The sequence below is a fragment of the Pelodiscus sinensis genome, chromosome 12 (assembly GCF_052426305.1).
Source record: "Pelodiscus sinensis isolate ZL-2025 chromosome 12, ASM5242630v1, whole genome shotgun sequence".
NCBI classification, from domain to species: domain Eukaryota; kingdom Metazoa; phylum Chordata; order Testudines; family Trionychidae; genus Pelodiscus; species Pelodiscus sinensis.
The window spans coordinates 47,095,080-47,107,881 of NC_143063.1; the positions used below are offsets into that span (position 1 = coordinate 47,095,080).

General features: G+C 42.1%; 1 protein-coding gene across 3 annotated transcripts in view; it reads left to right on the top strand.

Moving 5' to 3' along the window:
* BANP (BTG3 associated nuclear protein) overlaps nt 1–7,622 on the top strand; it is a 278,499-nt gene extending 270,877 nt beyond the window's left edge. For 2 of the 3 annotated variants that reach the window (XM_075939923.2, XM_089781542.1), the window contains 2 exons: nt 98–241; nt 6,807–7,622. In XM_075939923.2, the coding sequence (XP_075796038.1) occupies nt 98–241; nt 6,807–6,878 (216 nt within the window). In that variant the 3' untranslated portion in view covers nt 6,879–7,622. Of the gene's footprint in view, nt 1–97; nt 242–3,376; nt 3,514–6,806 lie in introns of all 3 variants that reach the window. The other variant, XR_016350523.1, reaches the window with a different exon arrangement.
* Nucleotides 7,623–12,802: the final 5,180 nt, after the last annotated feature.

Here is a 12,802-nt window from a genome sequence, read left to right on the forward strand (position 1 = left end):
TTGGTGGAGTTCTTTTCTTTTCGCAGATCTGTTTTGTAGTTACAGATGTTTCACAATGCATGTTAACAGGATGCTTTCTCTGTTGGCTTGTCTGCAGGTGTTACAGGGTGCTCAGTTGATAGCTGTTGCCTCAGCAGATCCTGCATCTGGGGGCGTAGATGGATCCCCACTCCAAGGGAGTGATATCCAGGTCCAATATGTCCAGCTGGCACCAGTGACAGACCACGCTGCTACTAATCAAGTATGTATTTTTTCCCATTTGAAAGTACTTAAAAAGATGCAAATGCCTGTTAGAGTAACTATGTTTCTGTCCACAAATATTCCATTCCCTTAGGGTTTATAATATGCAATTTTTCAACTCTAAAAATGTCTCCTATTGTGAGTGCCTCCATTTATTAACAGCTTTTGACTATTCCTGGCCTTATTCCTACCTCTGAGTCCTTGCTTGATTGCCCCAAGTGTATAGTCATTTTAGTCCTCTTTCTTTTTTTGAATCCATTAAAGAGGAACACCAGAGGGATAGAACAGGAGGAAGATGTTTGCCTGGACTCATATATCAGAAAAGCTTCTTTCAGACTGAGGTCCTCAAGTCCATTCTTGAAGGATGCCTGCCCTTCCTGCTTTCAGGTCAATCATTTTGATCCATTGCCTGAATTTTCCACATCAGCTGCAGTGTGAGCAATTATAAGCAAACACTCAAGGCTCTCTTTTAAAATGGAGTTATTAGCCTTCATGGCAACAGGAGTGTTCATATAGCTGGCTATAGAAAACTCTTGTTTTTCTCAGGAAATACAAGGGTACTTGGATTCTGCAGTGAACATCTGCTTGCAACCTGACAGTTACATGCCTAATAACTTCTTATGCGCTCGAAGTAGTGACTGATCTTAACAACAACAAAATGAGTCTGGTCTCAAAGAGAGTCCCGCTTTTGAAGGGAATTGGCTCTACTCCCCAAACTAGTCAGAGGTGCCCAGAAGGAAAGCAAACTGCCACCCATATTATGTACAGCATTATGATAGGAATGCTGCTACCTGGGGCCAGAGTTGGATTTTGCCACCATTCCTATTGTAAAGCCCGATTTTGTGGGGATATCTAATCTGGCTGCAGACATTGACTTTGGGGGGAACAATGGTTTATCAACTCTTGGGAAAAGAGAATGTAAGTTATGATGTGCTCCATTATTCTGAATATGTACTGAAGGTTACCAGTTTGATTGGCTTGTTTTGAACTATTATGATTTTAAAAACCAGTTTCAGTTTACAAACCGAAGTCCTGATTCTTTGAGGGGTGTGAAAAATCCACAGCGCCGATTACCATAATTATACTGAGCTAACCCTCCTTCTAGACAGCCCTATGTCAGTAGGAGGGCTTCTGCCAACAAAGCAACTGCCTCTCAGGGAGGCAGCATCTTCATTAAAGCACTGCAGTGGCAGGCACCGGTGCCCTGATCCAGCATATTAACTGTGGAAGAGTCCTTAGCTCAGGGGTGGGGAACCTTTATTGGGTCGGGGGCCACACACAATTAGGGATGTTAAAGACTAGTTGACTGGCTGACTATCTGATAAGCATTTCCTTATCGGATAGTCTTTTGACTAATCAACTAGTCAATCCCCCCTCCCTTGCTGCCTATAAAGGCAGCAAGGGGGGGGGGCAGGTACTTTAAAGTGGCAGCACCACATAGAGGTGCTGCCACTTTGAAACCCCAAGGTGGCCGCTGCACAGCTGATATGCAGATTAGCTGTGTGGCAGCTACCACTTTAATAAAACGCTGCCTCGGCGTGATTCAAAGAGGCAGCTGTGGAAGCCTGGATCAGCTGGGGAGTCCCTAGCTGACCCCAGGTTCCATGCAGCACTTCCGCGGAACCCGGAGTCAGCAGGGGACTCCCAGCTGACCCTGAGCTCCATGGCAGCTGCCCCTTTTAAATACCACCTCCGCTGACCCTGGGCTCCTAGCGGCATGCAGCGTAGCATGGAGTCTGGGGTCATCGGGGGACTGTGAGTCCTCTGCTGACCCTGGGCTCCATGGCTTTGAAATGCATAAGAGCTCCCGCTGGGGATTCTTGTGCATTTCAAAGCAGGCACCAAGTCCCGTTGGCCCTGGCTGTATGTGGAGTCCCACTTTCCTCCTTTGAAATGTACAAGAGGAGCCCCACATTTCAAAGGAGGAATGTGGAAGTGCCTATTGACTAGTCGACTAGTCAATTAACCACATTTTAACATCCTACCACACAAGTGAGAAACAAAAAACCCCCCCAAAACTCCTCTCTGACTGAGAAGGAGAAAGACGCTCCCCACATTCCCTTCACACACCAAGCCTAGAGGGACCCAGCCTAGTACATTTTGTGTGTCCCATCCCTGCAGTAGGGCAGCGGGGCGCTGGAGCGCCAGCACAGGCTCCCCAAAGCTGACTGGGGCTCTGAGCCTCAAGGGCCATATCCAGGCAAGCCAGAAGCTGCATCCGGTCCCCAGGCCCGAGGTTCCCCAACCCTACCTTTGCTGCTCATCTTAGTCACCTCCCACTGTTTTTAGATCCTTGAGGAGCTGTGGTAACCCTCCCCCATGAAGTAGAACACAGTCATACACGAACTGATCATATACATAAACCAATGGTCCCCAAAGATACTGCTTGGGATTGCATTGTCTGTCACAAATCTCACAGACAATAAGCTGCTCAATATGGGGCTCTGGACATATTTATTTTAATCCTTTAAAGAGCCAGGCACACTTCTGGCTGTATCCAGCTAATAACATACTGTTGCATCACACATAATTCAGAGGTGCTCATTTCATAGTAAACTGCCATTCTAGTTCTGGCCCCCAGAGTGTTCCCATAAATCACTTCCCAGGGAATTTGGTAGGGAGCCTGTTTTTTTGTGACATTATCATCCCTCTCAGCTATGGGATCTGACAGGCAGTTGGTTGTTGAGTCCAGGAGTAAACATAGGCATCTGTCTCTCACGTGGCTGGCAACCACAAAAGGAGTGACTTTCTTTCAGAAACACTTTGCGCTGTGTTAGGTTTTAACATTGTGGCTAACCACAGAGATTTATATCAAGATGTAGATAAACTGAAAGGAATGTGAAACAAGAGGGGTTTGAAAAGAAATGCAAAAAGGCTAAACATAAGTTCACGGTAAATATCTCTGAGTTCACACACTCCAAAGACTAAAGAGCTATAAATGGAAATTAGTAAAACGAACCGAATATCTGTATCAGTAAAATGAACTGAATATCTGCATCACCTTAAAATACATGAATAACATAATAACTCATAAACAAGGAACCAGTTTGGCTGAACCGATTGGATAACAGAAAAATAGTAAATATACACCTTAGCGTAGTAATGCAGCAGCCCTCAGTGTTGTTTCTTTTTTCAGAAAGTTCTATGAAGAGACACTTCCTTTGTCTCAAACATTCTGAATCTGTTTCTGTATTTGAGCTTCTCGAAAGTGGGGCTCATTTTCTTCCAGTGCCGAAATCTAGTACCCTGAATAAATTTCAACTTCAGAACATCGTAAGTGAACACCTATGTCAGGTCTGAAAACCAGCCTCTGAGTACTTATCTTTGTGCGCTCCACGCCGTGTCTTATTGTTTATGGATGCCTGGTTGCACATGGAAAGTTAGAGGCAGAAATGAGACACCTTTGAAATTAATCACTCCTTTTAATTGACCCGAAGAAGAGACAAATGCCCTGATGTTCAATATTAATTTCTTTTTATTCAAGCACAGTTTTGTACTTGCAAGTTCAAATTTCAGACCCAAGTGTTAATGACTGGGAGGTCTGACTGGTTATTTGTGCTCACAAATCAGGTACTTACACATCTAACTACTAATATATCAGCAATGGGCACAAAATGGCATCTGCATGTCCAAAAGCTGAGTTGAGATCTGGCTCATATTCAGGGCCTAGAAGTAGTTGGTATACTTCCATGCCCTGATTGCATTCTTTATTTATAGAAACTCTAATTATTCTTGACACATTAATTTGCAAGAACAAAATGTGGTAATAGCACACTTTTTTTTTCATTGAAATCTCCTGATTTAGGGGCAGTGGGGGGAGTGTCACATTTTGATTAATCTGGGGGAAACCACACAAGGCAAGCTCCCTTGCAGGTCCTTCAGTCTTGTATTTCTGGCCTGATAGCCTGAATCTTGGTTTTATAGTCAGTGCTTGTCTTATAGATTTTTTTTAGATGTTTAGTTGGTTGCATTAAAGCAGGGTTACTCAACATGTGGCTCGTGGGTGGGAGTCAAAACAAAAAAATAGTCAATATAATGGTCTTCTGTTGATACGTGTTTTAGTAGTTAAATTCCTGGACTGTCATTGCTCGTTAACGGTGCTGTCATGTGGGTGGAAACTGGGTAAATATTGCATTTTATTAATATATGCCCATCAGTGTGAAAGAAGCTATTTGCATATATTTGCATGTATATGCAACCACACATAAGTTGCGGCCCTCGGCGTGTACTGTGAGTATCATTGTGGCCCCCGCAGCTTCCAGTGTTGAGTAGCCCTGCTTTAAAGCTTAGCTATTGCCAAGCTGTAAGCATTATTCTCCCAATTGGCAGTGTTCTAGACAGGACAAGTAAATAAGCAGTCAAATGACTCAGACTTCCACAGGGGAAAAAAATGTAGCTACATGTAATTATTGGCAACAGAACACACAAAAGCAGGCAAGAATTGATTTTACAGGGAAACCTTAATTTATGAAGAAAGCTTTGACAAGTTGAACCTCACAGTATTTTTATTTGAATAAGCCACTACATTCTAGCAAAGTGTTTGTGTAGGAAAACCATTAGCGATGTTTCACTCTTATTTTCTCTGAACCCTCCTACCAAGCATTGATGCTAGTTTGTCCTTATTAGGAAAAGGAAGCCAGTAAAGCAGGCGTTAAAAAGTCTTTTTTCCTGTAATGGCAGTGTTGCTACTCTATTGCTCTTGCACCTGTCCTGTTCCCAGAGCATCAGTTGGCACAGAATTTTTTCCCTGGTGTTTTTTTTTTGGAGAGGGGTCGGGGGGGGGGGGGGGGGGGGGGGGGGGGGCGGCGGTGGCAGTGTTCAGTATTTTTGGTTCAACCATCTGGCAACCCTCTCTCTGCCTTCTCTCCCTGCTCTGGACCAGACAGCTCCCTTGCAGAACCAGGTTGGGGAAGAGAGGAAAAAAGGAGGGGGAGTGGGCGGGCTGACTGGGCCCGATTACTTAGGGTTGCCAGGTGTCCGGTATTGACCCAGACAGTCTGGTATTTTCACCCCTGGCCAGGAAAAAAAATAAGAAAATACCGGACAGGAGGTGAAAATACCAGACTGTCCGGGTCAATACCGAACACCTGGCAACCCTAGCTCTGGCAAGAGCTCACTAAGCTGCGGCAAAAGCCAGCAAGAAGCTATTGAAAGACCCGGGTTGCAATAGGACAGAACCTGTAAGAAATGTTAAGTTACTTTCGCCCCTGCTTCATGCAGAATCTGTCACAAATCCCTGAGCTTCTCCATATTCACTGGGAGGCCTCACTTGACTGGACTAGAGTCATAGAACACTAGAACTGGAAGCGATCTCAAGAGGTCATCAAGTCCAGCCCCCTGCCCTCATGGCAGGACCAAGCACTATCTAGAATTCTAGATCATCCCTGATAGATGTCTATCCAACTTGCTCTTAAATATCTCCAGTGATGGAAATTCCACAGCCTCCCAAGGCAATTTATTCCAGTGTTTAACCACCCTGACAGTTAGGAAGTTTTTCCTACTGTCCAACCTAAACCTCCCTTGCTGCAATTTAAGCCCATTGCTTCTTGTCCTATCCTCAGAGGCCAAGGAGAACAATTTTTCTTCTTCCTCCTTGTAACATCCTTGAAGCATCAGGATTATTTACAGTACTTTTATTCTGATTTGACCTTGTTTATTAAGTATGAATTGCACTTAAATGTGCCTGTCTTATGTTGTCTGAGAACCCCAGGAAAAGCACACAAAAGGGCCCATTGTACACAGTAAAATTTACATAAGCTCCCATTTTAAATTCCATCTTAAGCCACACACATTTTAGATTAGTGTAATTATTTTGGTTAGGTGTGGTGGGTGTGGTTTTTTTTTTTACGCTGAAATAATTGTACTGATACAACCTTTAGTGTGGATGGAGTTATACCAGAATAAAGGTGCCTTGTGACACTATGCAGTATATTCTCTTTATGTGTGTGATAGATATATATCTCTATCTCTCTATATATCTATATAGATAGATAGATATCCCAACTGTCATTCTTTCCAGCTTTTTTTTTAAAATGGGATTTACAATTTATTTTCTGAGCAACTTCCTAAGTGTTTTATTTATTTTAGATGGCATTTTACCAAAACTCTTAATTTAGAATGGCACTAATGGTTCTCCTACATTCTCTGCTCATGGACAAAGACATTCTTTCAGTTTGGGACATATTAGGAAGATCTGGCAATTAAAATAGAGATTTATATGTGGCCAAAAGATAGGTAATGAAATGTTTAGCATCCAAAGAGAGATAGTGTTGTACTAACACTTCACATTTTATTAGCTTTATGTTTTTCAAAAATGCTATGCAAACATGTACTCAGCAGTCTTCTCAACACTCCTGGGAGCCAGGTAAGTAACATTATCCCTTTCTCCCAGGTGGTGAGGATGGAGGTGGTAGAGCAACTGGCCTAGAAAGCCACACAGCAAGTCAGGGGTGGGGCAGAGATTAAATATCTTAAGTGACTTGTTTTTAGCATCTTCTTTAACATACTTGTATTGAGAAGTTAATATGAAGTAAAATATGAATTCATTTTGATATGTCTTTTTATAGACCACAGATTCTCTTCAGTCAACTATCCAGCCAGAAATGCAGATAGAACATGAAGCAATCCAGATACAATAAAGCAGGAATTGTGGAAGCTTCATAGATCCATACGCCAGTGACCACGCTCAGAAGCTAAGAGTTGCTGCCCATGTGCAACAGAAGAAAAAAAGTGACCATCAGACTAACAGACATTTTCATATACATCTCCTGTAAATATCATAACTCTGTTGGTCTTTTTTACACACATGGCTAGATCCTCACCTGGTGCGAATCAGCACAGCTCTGACTTCAGTGGAACTCTACATTACTTTCCACCAGCTGAGGAATTGGCCCTCTAAATATATAGGGTCATCCCTTAGGTATTTAAAGAAAAAATATTCCCTCCATGAAAAAAACCCTCCTAATCATCAATCAAAATATTAAAACTTGAATTAATGTTCCATCCCATCAATTCTTTGGTGACTCCTACCACTGAATGTCCGTAGCTCTCCTATCAATACATTGCTGCTTTGCAGTACATGCTTTATCACATATAGAAAATCAAAAGCTGAAATATTTTTCATTGTTTAAATGGCTTTTTTATTTGCTATGGTGTTTATAACAAAAAACAACAAAAAAAAGTTTAAAAAAAAAGAAAAGCCCCCATACTGCAAGTATTAGCCTTTTGCTGGTGATTTCTGTTCAGTGTAATGAAAAATTGTATTTGCAAAAGACTAACAATTTTATTTGTATTGTTGCTTAACTACTTTTCTAAAGAAAAAAGGCTATCAATGCTGTAATTATGCATTTCTAAAGAAACAAATAAATGTGTATTTATGAACAGTGCAGCTTCCTTCTCCCTGTAGCTATGAAATATTTATAGATATCTGCTATCTGTAAAGGCATAGTACTAAATTCAGAGTCGAGTCAAAGGCTACAGGGAAGATGAGGTCGAATGCTAGGCCACATCTCCTCTTGCTGTAGTGGAGATTGATCTTCTGGTGTTCAAATTAGTGGGTCTAGTAAGGGCCCACTAAATCAAATGCGGAGGGCACCCCTGTCGGCTCCAGTACTCCTACTCCTTGCAAGGTAAAAGGGAAGCCAACAAGAGCATTTGCTCCTGTCAGCCTCCTGCTGTGGAGCTGGTACCAAGTTCAGCTTAAGGTACATGGATTCCAGCTGCATTATTTACATAGCTGGACTTGTATACCTTGAGCTGACCTTCTGGGTCTAGTATGGACTCACCAAATAGGCATTATGCTGTTGTTAACCTAACCTATAGTCTGTGGAGTTGCAGTGGCTTTCCATTGGAACTTAGTTTGTTCCAATGTGAACCTTTCTGAGCTTCAGAGTCTGCAACTTGCATCTTACACAGTAAATTTATTAAACTATTTTAAACCAAACATAAAAGTTCCTCAGAATTCTTCTCTCTGGAGCAGCTCCTAACTCCTGCTTCCAGCCCTGTGTGGAATGTTGCAGTATCTTTATTGGCTTAGAGGACAGACTTGCTTGTATGGTTGAGCAAATCAGAAAAATACAGTTTGGGTTTTCTTAACTGAATAAGTTAACTTCTTATTGACAGACAACATGCTATAGATTAGTGAAAATGTTACTGAATGAGAAATAGCCACACATTTTATTTGGTTTAATTTAGGAAAACATCCCTCCTGAGAGGTAGGCCTCAACTCCCAAGATTTCTTGCAAATATTATCCCTGCTAAGTATTAAGTTTACTATAAGTTCCCATTTTTCATTAGGACATTTGCTGATGCACAAGTACAATACAAATTACCAGCCGTTGTCTCTCAAAACTTAATTTACAACAGGTTAAATGAATATGGCTCCTTGTCAGTTTTATTTTTAGTACTTCCCAGTCTAGGTGATGTTTAAACACCTGTTGAGGGAAGCTGAGAAATGATTCCTGCATGTTTTGGAGCGGCTGTTGAATAAGAACACACTATTTGGAATGACTGAAGAATTTTGGGAAGGTAAAGTTGCTGGATATGGAGGACAATGGTACATAATCCTCCCGTACCCTATTTCTTCTGGAGGTGAAACTTTTCTGCTCCCCCTCAGGAAGTATTGCCTTTCCTTGTTCAGAGACCCGAGGAAAACAACACGTGAACATGCTGTATTGCGTACACAGCACACGTGCATGTAAGACACAGAGTGCTCTCTCTCTTTTGCTCCCTGGTAGAGCTGTGAGTTGAATGCCCAGTGCATTTTGCAACTGAAAAACAAGGTAGAACACATGGCAAAAGCTGGTGTTAGGGGAGTCCCATTAACCATTTGAGCACTGTATGCTCTTGGCAAGGGAGGATGAAAGTTACCTTTCCCCTAGCCTCTGTCTTTTGATTAGGAATTCTTTGAGGCTGGGCTATCACTTACTGAATGGCTAGAAAGCAGCTAGTTCCTGATGGGCCCTAGTGGCCAGAAATCTGAGAGGCCTGACGGTTTGCCTGGCTCTGCATGCAGCCTAGTTAGCATGGTTTCACTTCGTTTATGTCCAAAGAGGTGGTGGTTTGAGCCTGTAAGCAGGCCAGGTGGGAATGGAGCATTCGGGTGAGGACTCTCTTGTTATTTTCAGTCTCTGTCTTTTCATAAGAAAATGGCCTGTTTCCCTCACTGTAAAATGTCTTTAACATCCTGCATTTTTTAAAAAATTGGATTGTTCACCATACTCCTTTTGCTGGGGGTGTGATAACGTGACTGCAACTATTTATAACAGAGTAAGACCAGAAGAGTTCTGGCCCTAGCTGTGTCAGTAACTCACATTATGACCTGTGGCTAGAGAAGGCCTGAGTAGTGGTTTATTATTTTATAATATTTAGACTTTAAGCTTTTCAGGGCAGAGACCTTAGGTGACATCTTAGTCTCTTTGAAGTCAACAGGATTCTTTCCATTGACAAAGGGGACAGGTTTCACCACTTCTATTCACACATGTCTAAAATTCCTACCATGTTGTTGGCACTGTATCTACAGTAATAATGAAAATGCTCTGAGATCTTTTAGCATTAGAAGCTTGATTCAAAACCCCATTAAGCCAGAGTAGGTCTGTCCATTAACTAACAAGGGGGTCTATGATCCTCACTATCAAAGCTTTTATGTGTGTGGTTAACATAAAGTATGAGAGTAATTCCATTGAACTCAATGGGATTTGTCCTTGAGGTAAATGGGTGCTTTTCTGGATCAGATCCTTTCCCAGTTGTCATATATCTTCTTTAAGAAGAGGTAACCAGACCTGGATGCAGTAGTCAAGTGCAGGCATACCGTGTATTTATATAGCAGCATTATGATATGTACAGTCTTATTTATCCCTTTGCTAACGGTTCCTAACGTTCGGATGCTTTTTTGACTTCCACTGCACATTGAGCAAATGCTTTCAGAGAACTCTCCACAGTCACTCCAAGATCTCTCCTGAGTGGAAACAGCTGATTTAGACCGCCCTCATTTGATACGTATAGATGTGCATCTGAACACCTTGTGTGTAAAACTAAAAGCAATAGTGAAGTCCCTGGTGCAAAGTCTGAGAGACCAAGCCCTGTCAACAGAAGCCAAAGTAACAGGAAAACTGAGGTAGCTGCATTTAAACTTCTACAACAGGTCAAATTTTGTCAGGTGCTATTGGTTTCTCATGGTGCACAAGCTGAAAGTTCCAAGTTGATTCAGAACTTAAGCTCAGAGATAAGAGTAGAGAACCACCTCCCGGTATTCTGTAATGTGTCCCCATGTAAGAACTGAAGACAAATGGAAACACTATAAAATGTGGGAGAGGAGCAGCCTGGTGCAGCCTGCTAGCAGCAGGTGATGAGGTTGGGGGGTGGGTGGCAGGAGACCTCCCCTGGTCTGGCAAATTCTCTCATTTGGGACTGGTCAGGTCCTGACGATGATGGTATCTAGAACCCTGCAAATTTGTGGATATCCACTTTAAATCTTGTTATCAATAAACTAGGGAAATACGACATAGATGGGGCTATTAAAAGGTGGATGTATAACTGGCTGGATAACAATTCTCAGAGAGTAGTTATTAAAGGTTCACAATCATGCTGGAAGGGCTTAACAAGTGGGGTTAGCAGGGGTCTGTTTTGGGATCGGTTCTGTTCAATATCTTCATCAACGATTTAGATGATGGCATAGGGAGTACGATTATTAAATTTGCAGATGATACCAAGCTGGGAGAGGTTGCAAGTGCTTTGGAGGAGGGGTCATAATACAAAATGATCTGGACAAACTAGAGAAATGGTCTGAGGTAAACAGGATGAAGTTTAATAAGGACAAATGCAAAGTGCTCCATTTAGGAAGGAACAGTCAGTTTCACACATACAGAATGGGAAACGATTGTCTAGAAAGGAGTACGGCAGAAAGGAATTTAGAGGTTATAGTGGACAACAAGTTAAACATGAGTCAACAGTGTGACATTGTTGTAAAAAGAAGCAAACATGATTCTGGGATGCATTAACAGGAGTGTTGTGAGCAAGACACGAGAAGTCATTCTTCTGCTGTTTAGGACTCAATTAGAGTATTGTTCCAATCCTGGGCACCACATTTCAAGAAAGAAATTGGAGAAGGTCCAGAAAAGAGCAACAAAAATGATGAAAGGTCTAGAAAACATGAGCTATGAGGGCAGACTGAAAGAATTGGACTTGTTTAGTTTAGAAAAGAGAAGACTTAGAGGGGACACGATAGCAGTTTTCAAGTATCTAAAAGGGTGTATAAGGAGGAGGAGGATAGGATAGGATAGGATAGGATAGGATAAGAATCAATGGCCTTAAATTGCAGCAAGGGAGGTTTAGGTTGGACATCAGGAAAAACTTCCTGCATGTCAGGGTGGCTAAACACCGGAATAAAGCTTAGGGGGAGTTGTGGATTCTCCATCACTGGAGCTGTTTAAGAGCAGGTTAGACAGACACCTGTCAGGGATGGTTTAGACAATGCTTAGTCCTGCTGTGAGGTCCCTTCCAATTCTAGTGTTCTATGATCTGAGGATCATTTTTGTGGATGTGGATACCAATTTTGTATCCATGCAGGGCTCTAGAGATTGATCTCCACATCCTAGGACTGAATTTGTTGAGGGACTGGGAGAACCTCTGAAGACCTACAACTTTTCACTCTCCCTGAAGGCAAAACCAGTTCATGGCTCTCAGTACAGGAAGCATCAAGCCACAAGTGTATTCAAGTGTTTTGATTGGAGCTCCAAATTTAAACTGCCTAAAACAATCTCTCCTTTTTGATTATCACTATGCGACTATGTGCTGCAAAAGTGGCAGAGGTAGAATGGACAAATGACTCACTCAGTCTGCTGTAACCCAAACAGCAGCAGAATTTATTCCTTCGGTTTGATTTTAGGCTTGTTAATCCTGTTAGAATCCCTTTAAAGTAGGGAATGCTTACCCACCCCCTTGTAAATACCTGCTTCAACCAGGGAGTACCTGAAGTGCATCACTGCCTTAGTGACTATCTGCTTCACAGTGCAATGTAGCAACTAGCATTAAAAAAAATCACTGCAAGATCTCACTTTAGACAATTATTTCTTGGCAATCTGTGCCATTTATACAGTCGCATTTGTAACTGTATAAATACTAAAAATGTAGGCTGTGAGAGGCAACTATTTCTCAATGTCAAAAATATATTAACGAGGAGTCCTATGGCACATTATAGACTAACAGATTTCATGGGTGCATCTGATGACGTGGGTTTTACCCATGAAAGCTTATGCCGAAATAAATCTGTTTAGGCAAGGTGTACACTAGACTCAGTAGTTCGGTATATGTAGCTGGAGTTGGCTTACCTTTAGGCAACCTTGGTGGCGTCCCCACAGCATAAGACCTACAGGAGCAAACACTCCCATCAGCTTCCCTTTCTCCTCACAGAAGTACTGGGTGGAGCTCTCTGAGTTTGATTTAGCAAATCTTAACTAGACTCGCTAAATCGAACTCTGGAAGATTGATTGCAGCAGGGTTGATCTTAGAATCATAGAATACTAGAACTGGAAGAGACCTCAAGAGATCATCAAGTCCAGTTCCC